The 17,338-nt window shown below is 40.4% G+C and overlaps 1 protein-coding gene across 1 annotated transcript in view; it reads right to left on the bottom strand.

Moving 5' to 3' along the window:
• Positions 1-10,068, bottom strand: part of polr1c (RNA polymerase I and III subunit C) — a 42,311-nt gene extending 32,243 nt beyond the window's left edge. The window contains exons 1-2 of the mRNA XM_077729036.1: positions 9,896-10,068; positions 9,536-9,607 (exon numbers count right to left, since the gene is read on the bottom strand). Coding sequence (XP_077585162.1) covers positions 9,536-9,607; positions 9,896-9,967 — 144 coding nt within the window. The 5' untranslated portion in view covers positions 9,968-10,068. The remainder of the gene's footprint in view (positions 1-9,535; positions 9,608-9,895) is intronic.
• Between the last annotated feature and the right edge of the window lie 7,270 nt (positions 10,069-17,338).

The following is a 17,338-nucleotide window of genomic DNA, read 5'->3' as shown; positions in this document are numbered from 1 at the left end:
ACACCAAAATTCTTATCACGATAAAAAAAAAAAATCAGTCGATAGGACAACTACGGCAAGCAGAACCAGACGCTATTTTCTCGTAGATAAAGTACTGCACAGTGACTGCTAGGATATATAGTTTTTTTCGTCAATACACCCAATGGATTGTGGCCTAGCGATCGGCATCAACACTATCTAGCTACTATTTGCGAAAGGATTGTGGCCTGGCGATCAGCATCAACACAGTCGAGAATCATGTAGGACAGCCTTGGAATAGTTACGCTAGCTACTAGCTAGCTACTATTTGCGAATGGATTGTGGCCTGGCTATCGGCATCAAATCAGTTGCGAACCATGGAAGACAGCCTGGAATAGTTACGCTAGCTACCAGCTAGCTACTATTTGCGAATGGATTGTGGCCTGGAGAGTGGCATCAAGAGAGTTGCGAATAATGGAAGACAGCCTTGGAATAGTTACGCTAGATACTAGCTACAATTTGCGAATGGATTGTGGCCGCCTGGGCGAATGTATAAAACTCAGCGTTTTCGATGACTCATTTGGAGAATTGTTCAATTGGGACACAGAAAATGAGGAATTTGATGGATTTGTGGGTGATGACGCAAGTACATTTTACGATGGCTAAATTAAGTACAACCGAGCTCAGTTTGGCTTCCTTCACCTTTTTAAAAACGTGTTTTTTAGCGTGAAGGTGTAGCGTGCATGTTTATGGTGTATTTTTCCCATACCTGGCTGCGTCTGAAAAAAACGGTGGGTCCTTTGTGTTTAAAATACAGAAATAGCACTCGTTGCTGACACTGCGGCTAAAAATATGATGCGCCGCATAGTCGTGAAAATATGGTACTCCTAATATCACAGATAATATAGAGCAGACATGGTCACGATAATGAAATAACCTCAAAGTAGGATCACTCCTATTATTACTACCATACTACATTTTGCACCTACACAAAAATACAAGTAAAGAAGTAATATTATCCAAAACAAATTATAAAGTATTAGAGCTGTAAACATGAAAACATGAAGGTGCAGTAGGAGAGCTTTTCAGGAAGAGCTTTTGCAAGAAAGTTTTTGCCACACAAGAAAGACAATGATGGGGTGTTGTTACCATTATTATTTTTATTGTACAAATATTCTTTTGTAAAGGGACATGAGACTGTCAAGTACCAGAAGATAGTAGTACGAAGTACTAAGACCGCATTCTTCATCTTTATTGCCATCAGTTTTGGGGGAAATTAAACTTCCATTTAGCTCCTCTACGCCATCCAGCCGTTCATTCTATTTTCGGATAAGAGCAACGCATCAGCCCACTGCCCGGACTAAAATGGAAACTCAACTTCCACTTTACTGCTCTGCAGCATCCAGCCATTTTAGACGCCCAAAGGGCTCTCCATAATGTCGCCCAGAGCTTGGACTTTGAAAACTTTTCTGGGAAATTCCACCATCAGCTCCGCGCCTCCGAGGCTCCTGGAGTCTGAGTGAAGTCTATTTTCAGTTAAGGACGATGGCGTCCACCAGCTCGGCCGGGACTCGCATTTCTGGCAAAAATCCACCTTTGCCGAGGCTCCCAGCCCTTCACTACACAGCAAGCTCTATTTTCAAATAAGCGCCACGGCGTTCTCCATAAGGTCACACAGCTCGAAATTCTGAAAAAAAAATCCACTCTTACAGAGGTTCCCAGCCACTTGATCTATTTTCTAAGATCTATTTTCGGAAAAGAAATACAGCTACTGCCCCCTTTTTCTTTCTCGGCGCTGAGATGAGTGACGGTCCCGTCTTCCACAATTGTCTTAGTAGCAAGCGGAGGACAGGGAATTATCTTCCAAATTCTTTAATACTTGATATATTTAAAACAAATGCGATGTACAGAAGCCACAAATGTTGAAGGCCCAAAGTAGTGAAGGATCATAGTCCAGATAAAGTACACAGCAAGGAGAGTTCACTTGAATATTTGCATAGGTAGGCCCGATGTTGTCCTGCATTACAAAATCGCAAATTCCAGCTGTTATAGTCCTTGCACTTTCATGCTGTGTGCTGCGCTATCAATATGCCAGCTAAACGATGAGCTGGTTATCACCATCTTTATCTCCTGAGCGTTGGTTTGGAATTAGCGTTCAGTCGCATCAGTGCCCCCATTCTTGTTGATGTTGGAGTGGTGTGATTACATCTTAGATTTATCAACTTATCGAATGTTTTTATTCTTGACAAAAATAATTTGACCATAATTACCGTTATCGTTTTATCGCACAGGTAAAGTCGAAAGGTTAAGTCTACAGTGGGACCTCGGTTATCGCGGTTAATGGGGACCGGAACCACCCTCGATAAGTTAATTTCCGCAAAGTAGGGGTGTCCATTCAAAAATGCTTACTTATAAAGAGTGAAATTCATGTTATAACAAAAAAAAAACCTGTAAAATATGTTGTCTGTTTACAATAACAATTGAGGGTCTAGAACACTGTTATACCACAAGTTACTGTATTAAAATAGACCTCCAGAAAACCTGAAACTGTATTAAAATAGACCTCCATAAAACGTGAAAGTGTATTAAAATACAGTGTTCCCTCGCTACTTCGCGCTTCAGCTACCGCGGACTCAGCTTTGCGGATTTTTTTCAGGAAAAGAAATAAATTAAAAAATTAAATAAATTAAATTAAAATTATAAATTACATCATTTTACAAGATGTGGAAACAAAATATTCAATTAAAATTAGTAATTGCATCATTTTACACAATTTTCCAACACAAAGAATACACGTATCCGCAAAGCATCACGGGGCATCCCGGGCATAAATGCAAGCTGATTGGCCAGCTGAATGCTCACTGAATACTCGACTCCCCATTGGCCCATTCACCACGAAAGCCCAAGCTTCTCCCGATGCCCATTTTCAGTCCACGCTTATCTCGTGCGAGCATACAGCACGCTTCTTGCCAAGCTAAAGCTAAGCGTAAAAGTTTTGTGAAGCGCTTCGTGATGCCTCCCAAACGCTCTCCAACCCTTGGTGCATCTAGTAAGCCAAAGAGAAAGCGAAAGATGTTGACAATTACCGAAAAAGTGAGTTTATCGGACAGGTTGAGAGCAGGAAATAGATATGCAAGCGTAGCTCGACAATGTGGCCTTAATGAACCCATGGTGCGGTACATAAAGAAGGAGGAGAAGAACATCCGCAAAACTGCAGCAACATCTTTCACGAAAGATGCCAAAAGGGTTGTGAACACCCAGAATAAGGCCATGGTGCAAATGGGAAATGCACTGGTTATTTGGATCCGTGATTGTAGGGCGAAGAAAATCAGCCTGGACGGAAACTTAATCCGAAGTAAGGCTAAATCTTTGTTTGATGCTATGGTGCCTGAGGGTGGTGACGACGACGACAATGTTCAAGACGAGGAAGAAGACGACGGCGGCGACGACGACGAAGGTGATCCTCTGCCCGGTGCCTCAAGCCAGACTAACCCACGACCACGTACGGCTTTCGCTGCCAGCAAGGGCTGGCTTGAGAGGTTTAAGCGGCGAGTCGGACTAAAGAATGTGTCGTTGCATGGAGATGCAGCCTCTGCAGCAGCGAGGCGTTATGTTGAGGATGTGTTTCCGGGAATGATAGAAGAAAATGGCTGTCCCAGAGCAAGTCTTCAACATGGATGAAAGAGGACTCTACTGGAAGAGGATGCCGTCCCGAACATTTCTTTTCAAGGACGAACTTCAGAAGACAGGTTTCAAAGCCCACACGGATCGAATGACTCTGCTCTTGTGTGGCAATGCAGCAGGATTCATGCTGAAGCCCGGGCTGATCCACAGGTCACTGAATCCTCGCGCATTGAAGAACAAGAACAGAGCCTTACTGCCAGTCTACTGGATGTCCAACAAAAAGGCATGGATCACCAATGCCCTCACACTTGATTGGTTCTTTAACTCTTTCATACCACAAGTAAAGCTTTACCTGGCTGAAAAGGGACTGCCCTTCAAAGTGGTTCTCCTCATGGACTGTGCAGGAGGTCAAGCAGCTAATTTGCACCATGAAGGGGTGCAGGGGGAGTTCCTTCCCCCCCAACACCACTTCCCTTATACAGCGCATGGATCAGGTGGTTATTAGGGCCTTCAAAGCCCTCTACACCAGGTCAACATGGAGGGTCTAATCTCCTCAATTGAAGAGCCCGACGAGACCTTCACCATTAAATCTTATTGGAAGGACTACAACATAGCCACGTGTCTGACTAACATTCAGAATGCCCTAAAGCAGGGGTTCATTCCAAGTGTAAACACATATTACAGCCCCGGAGATGTCTGTTTCAAAGCCTGCCGTGAAGAGAAAGGTCAGTGATGAGCACAGACAGTTTCAAGAAAAGTGGGGAGTGCAATATTCCTTTGTTGAGCACAGGGGCACCCCGACGTGTCTCATTTGCACTGAAAAAGTTGCGGTCCACAAGGAATACAATTTGAAACGTCATTATGCTACGAGACATGCTGACGAGTACGACAAATACCAGGGAGATGAGAGAGAACCAGGTTGACAGTCTTAAAACAAGTCTTCTGAGGCAACAGGGTTTTTTTCAAGAAGGCTACAAAAGAAAGTGATGCAGTAGCCGAAGCTAGCTACGCCATTTGTGAGCTGATTGCCAAGGCAGGCAAGCCATCCACAGAAGGTGAATTTATGAAAAAGTGCATACTGCAGGCTGCACATATTGTCTGTCCAGAAAAGAAAAGACAGTTCAACAACATCTGGCTTTCTGCCAACACCGTGGTAGAGCGGATTTCTGACCTGTCAAGTGACATTTATGGTCAACTTTGTGAGAAAGCGCAAAACTTCAGTGTAAATTCAGTGGCTCTTGATGAGACCACAGACATCACACTGCCCACTCGCAACATAAGTCAGTGGTGTGATGACAATTTTGAGGTGTTGGAGGAGTTGCTCACAATAATTCCAATGCATGGCCAGACCACCGCTAAGGAATTATTTCACAAGCTGTGTGATGCCATTCAGAATGCCGGTTTGCCATGGAAGATCTTTGTTGGAATAACAACTGATGGAGCCCCATCAATGATTGGGAGGAAGAATGGACTGGTAGCACTTGTTCAAAAAAACTGGAAGAGGGTGTGGAGTCGGCCATAGCTCTGCACTGCATTATCCATCAGCAGGCCCTTTGCAGCAGATGCCTGAAGTTTGACAATGTGATGTCTGTCGTTGTGAAATGCATCAACCAAATCAGATCCAGGGGCTTAAAGCATAGAAAGTTTTGTGCTTTTTTGGAGGAAATGGAGTCTGAACATGGGGATGTGCTCTACTTCACTGAGGTACGTTGGCTCAGCAGGGGAAATGTGTTGAAGAGATTTTTTGAGTTGAGAGCCGAAGTAAAAGACTTCATTGAGATAGACGGGGTTGCTGTTCCAGTGCAGTTGATATCATACATGAGCTTAATGTACTGAACAAGAAGCTACAAGGCCAGGGGCAACTTGTCAGTGCTGCCTATGACAACGTGAGAGCATTCTGCACTAAACTTTTGCTATGGAAAGCCCATCTCTCTCAGTGATCCTTTCCCATTTCCCAGCATGCAAGGCTCTTGTGGATGCAGGCACACCATTCAGTGGTGAGAAATATGTGGAGGCCATTTTGAAGCTGCAGGAGGAATTTGATCACAGATTTGCAGACTTCAAGACATAAAAAGCCACATTTCAAATGTTTGCGGACCCCTTCTCATTTGATGTGCAAGATGCCCCTCCTGAATGGAGCTCATTGACCTGCAGTGCAACTCCGTACTCAAAGCCAAGTTCAGGGAGGTGAGTGGAGAAGCAGACAAGCTTGGACATTTTTTGAGAGAGTTGACCCCCAGCTTCCCTGTACTTTCCCGAATGTTCAAGCGGACCATGTGCCTTTTTGGGAGCACATACTTGTGTGAGAAACTCTTCTCCACCTTGAACTTCAATAAGTCCAAGTATAGGTCCAGACTTACTGATGAGCATCTTCAAGCACTATTGAGGGTCTCCACTGCTTCCTCCCTCAAGCCAAATGTGAATCAGCTATGTGAGATGAAGCGCTGCCAGGTCTCTAGCAGCAAGAAGTAAAGTTCAGAAAGTTAACATTTAAAGAGCTGTTAATACAGACATTTGAAACAAATAAAAATAATTAGTTTTCTCTACTTAGCCAGCCACTGTATATCTACTGTATTCTCATTATTATTATATTTTATGACTTATTCATTTATTTCTTATTCATCTTTAAGTTAATTTATTTAATTCATTATTTTTTGTTAAAAAATAAAGTTATTTGATAACGTTGGAATGTTTTATCAGCGCTTTTCTTGTGAAAATCGTGATGCGGCCCAGCCTCACCCAGACTCTGCCTCTTGCGGCCCTCAGGTAAATTGAGTTTGAGATCCCTGCCCTAAAGGACATGAAAGAACAGACACTCATCTCCAGCTGGAGGAAATTGTGGCCAAAGAAAATCACTCAAGACTATGAGAGTTTCACGCCTAACGAAATCCATCACTCTGCCGTTGATAGGGCTGTCAGGCTGGCTCGGCTGGTGCAGACTGAAGGCTTCTCGGATATGACGGCTGATGAGATTACAAATCTAATCGACTGTCACTCAGACCCACTGACAGAGGAGGACCTACAGGAAATGACCAAGTCGGCGAGTGAGAAGGAACACGAGTCTGCTGCCGACGAGGAGGGTGACAAAGCTGACGAAGGTGACCTTACTTTGCATAATTTGCAGGACCTCTTCAATGCTGCCAAAGACCTCCAAAAAAGGCCAAAGAAATGGACGATAACCAAAAAAAAAAAAAAAACATTCACAACTCCCCATAACGATGTTTCTTACGCGCAAAAGAACTGCGGAAGATCCATCCGGACTGCTATGATGTTTTTGAATTTCTGAGTTTTCTGAATAAATGTTTACATTTATTACATTTTCATTTTTTTTACTGTGTATATATACTGCATTTGATTTGTTTGTATGCACCATCATAACACCTGCATTCTGATGTGGAATAAAACACCTGAATGAACAGCATATTAGCCTGGTGGTGGTTTTGTGCACGTGTTATACGTTTCTTTAAGCATTTTTTAAGGGGCACCCCTACTTCGCGGAAATGCACTTATTGCGGGTGGTCCTGATCCCCAATAACCGCAATAACCGAGGGAACACTGTAGACATCCATAAAACATGAAAGTGTATTTAAAGTGGATTTCCGGATTCTCATGAAAATGTCGAAAAAAACAAACGGCGGTTTCTCAGGGAAATGTATCCAAAGATGCACTATCCTCGGATAAACTCGGGCGAATGTCCCGCTGAATTTCCTGGTTCTCATGAAAAATGTCGAAAAAAACGACCAAGTCAAACGGCGGTGTCTCGGGGAAATGTATCCGAAGACGCACTATCCTCGGATAGACTCGGACGAATGTCCCGCTGAATTTCCTGGTTCTCGAAAATTTTCTAAGTCCAAAACATTTTCTAAGTCAAACGGCGGGGCGTCAGAATGGTTCAGTCCGAAGCATGCACTATCCTCGGATAGGCTCGGTGGAAAAGCCCCAGTGAATTTCCTGGTTCTCAGAATAAAGGCTGAAAAAGAGACCGTCTCATAAAAATAAATCCGACGTGGTGCCCGGTGCCCAGATCGGCTCGGAGCGAAAGCCCCAGTGAATATCAATGTAATATTTTTTTTTTCCAAAAAAAACGTGAAGCTCTGAAGCCGCGATGGTGGAACCGCGAAGTAGCGAGGTCCCACTGTACTTGACAATATCTAAGAATATTTAATATTTAGCAGGGGGAAAAATGAAGTTATAAGTTCTATCCCACAAGTTTTTTGCGATTCTAGTTCGAATTGATTAAAAACGGGTGGCGACTAAAAATCCCTAAATTGGATTTTGAATATAAGTTTTTCAACAATAATAATAAAATGTTTGATTTGTCGATAATTCATCCCATCTCATTTTCTGAACGGATTTATCCCCACTAGGGTCGTGGGGGGTGCGGTGGACACCCTGAATTGGTGGCCAACCAATCGCAGGACACAAGAAGACAAACAACCATTCACGTTCACACTCATACCTAGGGGCAAGAGTGTCCAATCAGCTTACCATGCATGTCTTTGGAATGTGGGAGGAAACCGGAGTACCTGGAGATAATCCACATAGACATGGGAACCGGGGAGAACATGTAAACTCCACAGAGGTGGACCGACCTGGATTTGAAGTCTCCCAATGTGAGGCCGACCCACTAACCCAGGGGTCGGGTTACTTTTTTAATGGAAAGAGCCATGAACAATTATCATCTCATCTTCTTCCGCTTTATCCGAAGTCAGGTCGCGGAGGCAGCAGCTTCAGCAGGGAAGCCCAAACTTCCCTTTCTCTAGCCACTTCATCCAGCTCTTCAGGGAGGACCCAAAGGCGTCCCTGGACTAGCCGGGAGAAAAAGTCTCTCCAGCATGTCCGAGGTCAGCCATGTGGCCTCCTCCCGGTTATACGTGCCCGGAACACCACCTGAAGGAAGTGTCCAGAGGGCATCCTGATCAGAGGCCCAAAATAACTCATCTGGCTCCTCTTGCTCCGGAGGAGCAGCGGCTGGCTCTACTCCGAGCTCCTTCTGGATGACCGAACTGCTCACCTTATCTCTAAGGGAGACTTCAGACATAATCTGGAGGAAAGTTCATTTTAGCTGCTTGTATACAGGATTAAAATAAAGTTACTAATACTAGTTTTATTATTCATTAATTTTCATAGGTGGCCTAGCGGCTTGAGGGGGTAGTGCATGGGTCGGGAACCTTTTTGACAAAGAGAGCCACGAACAATTAAAATTTTGTTATTCCTTGAGAGCCATACTCCAAATTTAAAAATCAAGACACATGTAAATGAGTGCCTTATTTTCGTAATTTCAGCACTTTCAACGTGGAATAAACTGAATAGTTTTGAAAACAATCTTATGCACGTGCATTCCAGAATAGTCTGGAAAAAATAGAAATTTAAAGCAGCTCTACACATAGTATTTCAGCTCTGTCACCAGCAGTTTCTATATTCTAGCTCACAGGTTAGCGGAGAGTCAGATGCACCCATCAAAAGAGCTACATGTGGCTGACGAGCCACAGGTTCCCTACCCCTGGTTAGCACACCGGCCTCACTGCTCTGGGGTCCTAGGTTCAAATCCAGCACGGTCCATTTCTGTGGAGTTTGCAGGTTCTCTCCTGTGTGGGTTTTCTCTGGGTACTCCAGTTTCCTCCAACATTGCAAAAACATGTATGGTAGGCTGGTTGGACACTAAATTGCCCTTAGGTATGTGTGAACATGAATGGTTGTTTGTCTCGTCGAGCCCAGCGATCGGCTGCCCACCGATTCAGGTTGTTGTCCCCCGCCACTGTCCCTTTCAGCTGGGATAGGCTCAATGTTTACCATTACAGGAGGCCTCTGCGATTTTGGGTTTTTAAATATCACGCACTTGTTTATTTTCCAACATTCTTCATGAATATTACATGGACCAAGAACAAGGCTTTAACATTGTGCGTGAATAACAGCAATCAAATAAATAAGAAATGATGACGACGGGAAATACTTTTTGGAATGTGAGCATATCCCAAGTGTCATCATAGCCAGGGTAGTTTCCAGGAAAATTGGTAGTGTTAACCTAGAAACAACAAATCATTTAATTAGCATATCCCATTAATAGAAACATAAAGTTTTCGACGATAGTTTGACAAGTATTTCATTTGGAAGACTAACCTACCAACTGAAAAATAAAAGTACCGGGAATATTGGGTAATTTCGGCAGAGCAACAATCACGGTATCAAAAACGAAGTAAAAATAAAAGGTGAAAACGGATTTGTGTAACTGTTTTGAAGAAAGCAAAATGCTCAAGGAGTGCATATTTGATTACAATATGTTTTAAACTCTTAAAGACAAGCCAAAACTTACATTTTTCACGCAAAATTCTCCTAAAATAATGCGACTACGAACTTCCTCCAGGCTACTTCTCATCTCTGACATTGCTATTACTATTGCAGCTGCTGCGTCTTCTGCGTCTTCTGATTCTGCGTCCTCCGATTCTGCTTCTACTTCCCGTTTCTGCTTCTTCTTCTTCGTCTTCTTCTTCTTCTTCTTCTTCTTCTTCTTCTACTTCCCGTTTCTGCTTCTTCTTCTTCGTCTTCTTCTTCTTCTTCTTCTTCTTCTTCTTCTTCTTCTTCTTCTTCTTCTTCGTCTTCTTCTTCGTCTTCTTCTTCGTCTTCTTCTTCTTCTTCTTCTTCTTCTTCTTCTTTTTCCGTCTTCTTCTTCAAATTTTGTTCAGTGTTTTGGATTCGATTGGATTGGATTGGATAATTGTATTCATCCCGTATTTGGGAAATTTCATTGTCACAGTAGCAAGAGAGTGAGAATGCACATACAGGAAAGGCATAGTTACAGTTAGACAATACAGTCGCAAAGGCCACAGAACAACAAAGCAAAAAGCACTAAGTACAAAGCAAAGCAAAGTATATGGGATCAATAAGAATTATAAAATCGAATCATTAGGACAGAAAAGCAGCAAAAGCACAAACGAGCAAGACCGAACAAAGCTACCGCCAGCGGGTGCCACTTGAACGGCGCCATCTTGGTTGCAGTAGCAAAAACGCATACAGACTCAAGAAAAAGACGTAGAGTTAGATAAAACTGGAACCATACACAGGAAGTCTTCCACAAGATGCATGACTTCTGCAGACTGTGACTGAGGTTGAAAATATGCAGAGTCACTCTTCCAAGCTTATCCTCAGTTCCTAGGTAGTCTGGAGCTGAAGAATCAACAGTAGCAGAGTAGCACCTCCTGAGTCCATTTCCGGCCTGGTGAGCGCCGACAGCTCTTCCATCTTATCCCATAATGGAATGGTTGATCTGAAGCGTCGCTTCTTCTCCCGGAATTTTTGTCCAGCTCCGAATGTCCAGCTGAATGGTTCCAAAAAAGAAGTAGCAGAAAGAACCAGGCTAACAGAACATAGAGAGTTGTAAAAACATTAAAGTAAAAAGTATAAAGTACAAAGTAAAGTGAAAAGGAATGTATTCAGAAATATTAAAATGTAATAAAAAAGATTGAAAGGCTGTAAAACACGAAAAACAAATAAGAGTAGACAGAGCTACTGCCACTGGCTGCCGCGTGACGGCGCCACCTTGGGAAAATAAATCTATCTCAATGTATTTGTTCATCCTTTCTCTACAGTGTTCCCTCGCTACTTCGCGCTTCAGCTATCGCGTGCGCAGAGCTTCACTGATTTTTGGAAAAAAAATTAAATTAAAGATATTAAATTAAAATTATAAATTACATCATTTTACAAGGTGTGGAAACAAAATATTCAATTAGAGTTAGTAATTTCATCATTTTACAAAATTTTAAAACACGAAAAATGCACGTATGCGGAAAACATCATGGGGGATCACGGAAGCATCACGGAAGCATCACGGGGCATCACGGGCATAAACGCAAGCTGATTGGCCAGCTGAATGCTCACTGAATATACTCGACACCTCATTGGCCCATTCACCACGGATGCCCACTCTCAGTCCACGCCTATCTCGTGCTATACAGTACGCTTCTCGCCAAGTTAAGCGTAAGTTTTGTGAAGCCCTTCGTGATGCCTCCCAAACACTCTCCATGAACTGGTTATTTGGATCCGTAATTGTAGGGCAAAGCAAATCAGCGTGGACGGAAACTTAATCCATAGTAAGGCTAAATCTTTGTTTGATGCCGTGGTGACGACGACGTCAATGTTCTGGACGAGGAAGAAGACGTCGACGAAGGTGATCCTCTGCCCGGTGCCTCAAGCCAGACTAACCCACGACCACGTACGGCTTTCGCTGCCAGCAAGGGCTGGCTTGAGAGGTTTAAGCAGCGAGTCAGACTAAGGAATGTGTCGCTGCATGGAGATGCAGTCTCTGCAGATGGAGCAGCAGCGAAGCGTTATGTTGAGGATGTGTTTCCGGGAATGAAAGAAGAAAAAGGCTATGTCCCGGAGCAAGTCTTTAATATGGATGAAACAGGACTCGACTGGAAGAGGATGTCGTCCCGAACATTTCTTTTCAAGGACGAACTTCAGAAGACATTGCGACAGTGCAACATTCTAAAACACCAGCATACGACAAACCTTGAATGGTTTCAGAATTGCCCACAATTTCTGATCAAGGACGCGAATACGGCTTCTGATAAATTGGAGAAAAAATCAACGTAAAAGGTAACTGCCGGAATGTCACACAAAATCAGTAGGACCCATTGGTTGGCTTTTGGTATCCATCCACAAGCTTCTGGCACCTTCTGGTTGAATCTTTGACCACTCCTCTTGACAGAATTGGTGCAGTTCAGTTAAATTTGATGGCTTTTCCTACATGGGCTTGTTTCTTCAGCATTGTCCACAAGTTCTCAATGGGATTTAAGTTAGGAGTTTGGGAAGGCCATTCGTAAACCTTAATTCTAGCCTGATTTAGCCATTACATTTCCACTTGTGATGTGTGTTTGGGGTCATTGTCCTGTTGGAACACCCAACTGCGCTCAAGACCCAATCTTTGGGCTGATGACTAGGTTATCTTGAATAATTTGAAGGTAATCCTCCGTCTTCATTATTCCATTTACTCTCTTTAAAGCACCAGTTCCATTGGCAGAGCAAAACAGCCCCACAGCATAATTAATAGATTCATCAATAATTATATTTTAATATAACTAAAAAACACTGTAGGCAGACATCTGATTCAATTATTGACATTTAATTAGATTAGCCTCTGATGATCAAACTTGCAAGGAGAATATTCCCGACCTCGTCTCCGTCCTGCATTATTCTCCCGTGCCATCATTTCTCCTGCCGCTTTAAGGCCATAACTCAAAGCAATTACAAGGTTATTGATTAATCCAACTGCGTAAGCAAAAATAACATTTGCAACAATCATAGCATATCAGGTTTTCAATAATAACAATTAAGGGGAACTAAAAACAAACTCCATTGGAATTTAAACAAACAAGCCTTCATTCGACAAAACAATTCCATAAAGAAGCGAAAAGAGCATCACGATTTACGACAATATGTGAGTAATCACGAAGGTTGCTTGGATAGCAATCAGGCTGTACAAGCATCTTCTTAAGTGTCCTTCCAGATTTGCATTCCTTGGGTAAAGTCCAATATACGGTCCATGCAACGAGTACTCGGTGACTTGTTACGATCCCGAGTTCTCTTCAGACAAATTGGAGAAGCTTTCATACAAAAATGATTAAATGCACACATAAATAATAGTATTACAGAATTAACCCAACATTAATGCGACCACCACCGTGCTTGACGGTAGGCATGGTGTACTTGGGGTTAAAGGCCTCACTTTTTCTCTTTCAAACATTTTTGCTGGGCATTGTGGCCAAACACTTTAGAACCCAAAACTTAATGTACAATTACACCATATATAAATATATATCTATTAGCAACACTTTAGAACCCAAAACTTAATGTACAATTACACCATATATAAATATATATCTATTAGCAACACTTTAGAACCCAAAACTTAATGTACAATTACACCCATATATAAATATATATCTATTAGCAACACTTTAGAACCCAAAACATAATGTACAATTACACCCATATATAAATATATATATATATATATATATATATATATATATATATATATATATATATATATATATATATATATATATATATATATATATATATATATATATATATATATATATATATATATATATATATATATATATATATATATATATATATATATATATATATATATATATATATATATATATATATATATATATATATATATATATATATATATATATATATATATATATATATATATATATATATATATATATATATATATATATATATATATATATATATATATATATATATATATATATATATATATATATATATATTTTATATATATATATATATATATATATATATATATATATATATATATATATATATATATATATATATATATATATATATATATATATATATATATATATATATATATATGAAAAATGAAAAAATGAAAATGAAAATCAGACATATATATATATATATATATATATATATATATATATATATATATATATATATATATATATATATATATATATATATATATATATATATATATATATATATATATATATATATATATATATATATATATATATATATATATATATATATATATATATATATATATATATTAGCAACACTTTAGAACTGAAGAATATGACATATTTTACTCATTCATTTTACTGTAGCTGTTTCATTTTGATATTACTACTGCAGGATTAAACTCTTGTTCTTAACTCAATTACAATGAACAAAAGGCTCTGTCTGAGATTCTTCTTCTGAGGTTGGATTCACCCTGATAAGGAAACAGAGGGAGGGGGACTTCAAAGGACAGAGAAAACAAGGAGCTGGGCAGATGGTCTGGACTTCAAAGGACAAGCAGAGACAGAGGTCTGGATGGTGTGGATTCGAGGATGGAGAGTGTGAAGTCTGGAAAGACGCCCCTTGCCGCAGTCGTGGACCAGTCCGCATCTCATTGTCAATCAGCGAATGAATATGCATTTTTGTTATACTATGACTGGGCAAATGAGGGTCTGGGCGATGTCATTCTCATCCTCCGCTTGGGACAGCGATACCCAGCGGGCTTATTCTTTTTGGAGGGGAGACTCGGAGCTCTGTATGGATCAATTTTTATGGAATAAATCATCTGTGGATTAACTCGCTCAACCCTGGTTTGTCTCCTCCGATAATGAACACGCTCCATTGTTAGACAGGATAAGACTGAGTTAAGGAATTGGAGTAAGGTGCTAAAACTATAGTCTAACAGAACCCAAAACATAATGTACAATTACACCCATATATAAATATATATCTATTAGCAACACTTTAGAACCCAAAACATAATGTACAATTACACCCATATATAAATATATATCTATTAGCAACACTTTAGAACCCAAAACATAATGTACAATTACACCCATATATAAATATATATCTATTAGCAACACTTTAGAACCCAAATTTAATGTACAATTACACCCATAAATAAATATATATCTATTAGAAACACTTTAGAACCCAAAACATAATGTACAATTACACCCATATATAAATATATATTTATTAGCAACACTTTAGAACCCAAAACATAATGTACAATTACACCCATATATAAATATATATCTATTAGCAACACTTTAGAACCCAAATTTAATGTACAATTACACCGATATATAAAAATATATCTATTAGCAACACTTTAGGACCCAAAACATAATGTACAATTACACCCATATATAAATATATATTTATTAGCAACACTTTAGAACCCAAAACATAATGTATAATTACACTCGTTCAATAAACGGTCATAACTTGTGTTACCTTATGTTTTTACAACTTCGAGAAGTCCTTCTTAACTATTCAGCAGAGCAAACAATGAAATCTCAATAACATAGCTTCCTTTGCTACGACCGTCATAATCTCCGCATAGTATAATGCTAATGGCGGCCGAGGTTGGTGTGCTAAATGCTATTCCATGTGCGGAGCTATTCTTCTTTACCTACGACTGTCAGACACTCCACATATAATGCTAACGTAATGGTGGCCGAAGGTAGCGTGCTAAATGCTATTCCATGTGCTTTACCCGAGACTCGTACATTCACGCACACACATCAAAAGTAAATAAACATTACTAAACATTATCTTCTTTCTCACATGCTAAACACTGTATCTTGCAAATCACACACTCAACCAGCCTATACAATAACCAGCATACCTTGAAACACAGGGAGAAATAATCACACAGTGATTACTTGTTGTCCTCAATCCAACTTTTACTGTTATGACTAAAAAATCTCCCGTGCCAATCAATTTCGTGATTTCGTGTCTTTTTGCATCTCTTTCGTGTATAAAATATATCTACGGCCACTGGGCGGACTTTGCATTTCTCCACCCGCCGGCCTTTTTCCCCCCCGCGTTGGTTACATTTACATACCAGGTACATACCAATATTACTATGGATCGGCAGAGTTCTGCAAAGAAAAGGCGTTGACAATGGACAAGAAACGCGAAATAGTTGAAAAATATGAGTGGGGTACGTATTACTGAGCTCGCTAGGCAATACGAGAGGAATACGTCAACCATTTCCACTATTCTTAAGCAGAAGGACGCATCAAGACATTTGCCTTGATTATCGCCGAGAAAAGTTACACCCCCCAGCAAGTTTTCAACTGCGATGAAACTGGACTTTTTTGGAAAAAGATGCCCATGGGGACAGTCATTGTGGCAGAAGAGAAGGCATTACCGGGACACAAACCCATGAAGGACCGCTTAACGCTAGCGTTGTGTGCTAATGCGAGCGGTGACTGTAAAATTAAGACACTACTAGTGTACAATGGGGAGAACACACGTGCCTTCAAGAAACATACAAGTGATGTTGCGCGCTAATTCTAAACCTTGGATTACACATATTTTGATGATATTTGTGTGCGTCATTTTCGAAACATTTCGAAGGGGAGGCAGTTCCTAATAATTCTTGAGGCATTCGTTTTGAAGACTCGGGCAAAACGTCCGGGTGGGGTCAACCTGTAGCACTAAGGTAAAAAACAGATTAAGACAAAATTAGAATTCAGTTATGTGTGAAGTTACATTAAAAGTTGAGTCTCTGGATACAGTTATACACGTCAATTTAAATGTTTGTTTGTTTACGTGCGTTGTTGCCATGGATAAAGTCCCCCCGAACAGCCTCCACCTCCGTGTGTGTCATTGTCTCTCCGCTCCGCGAAATGCGTCTAATTTTACATCTATTAAACACATTTTATTACTATTAAACCACTCATTATTTTTACTTTGTCAATATATCGCGAATTAGAAGAAATAAAACCTATTTTCCAATCCAATGTCCGGTTTTTGGTGTTTTTTTTAGAGGGTTGGAACAAATTAATTTGTTTTCAATTCATTTCAATGGGAAACGTCCGCTTGTCATACGATCACAGTCTCGGAACGGATTACGATCGTAAATTGAGGTACCACTGTATTACTCTTGCTATTTGGATCAAGGCATCAATAATCGAACACTGTTAAACATCCGATCCAAGACTAGTTGTAATCCCCAACATGCAATCATTAATAACTTAAACACTTTAGCATTTCACACAAGCAACCATATGAAACTGAGTTTAATAGTAAAGCAACACATTCTTCATTGCAATTAAATATATAATAATGTAAAACTAATAATCCTGACAGCCCGTCTTCTCAGACAAGGTAAATCGTTCGGGGCCAAAGATGTGATGCCCCGTGCCTGTCTTGACAGTCAGAA

Source organism: Stigmatopora nigra, chromosome 12, assembly GCF_051989575.1.
Source record: "Stigmatopora nigra isolate UIUO_SnigA chromosome 12, RoL_Snig_1.1, whole genome shotgun sequence".
NCBI lineage: Eukaryota > Metazoa > Chordata > Actinopteri > Syngnathiformes > Syngnathidae > Stigmatopora > Stigmatopora nigra.
The sequence above is the reverse complement of the archived record's forward strand: the minus strand, read 5'-3'. Positions and strand labels throughout refer to the sequence as shown.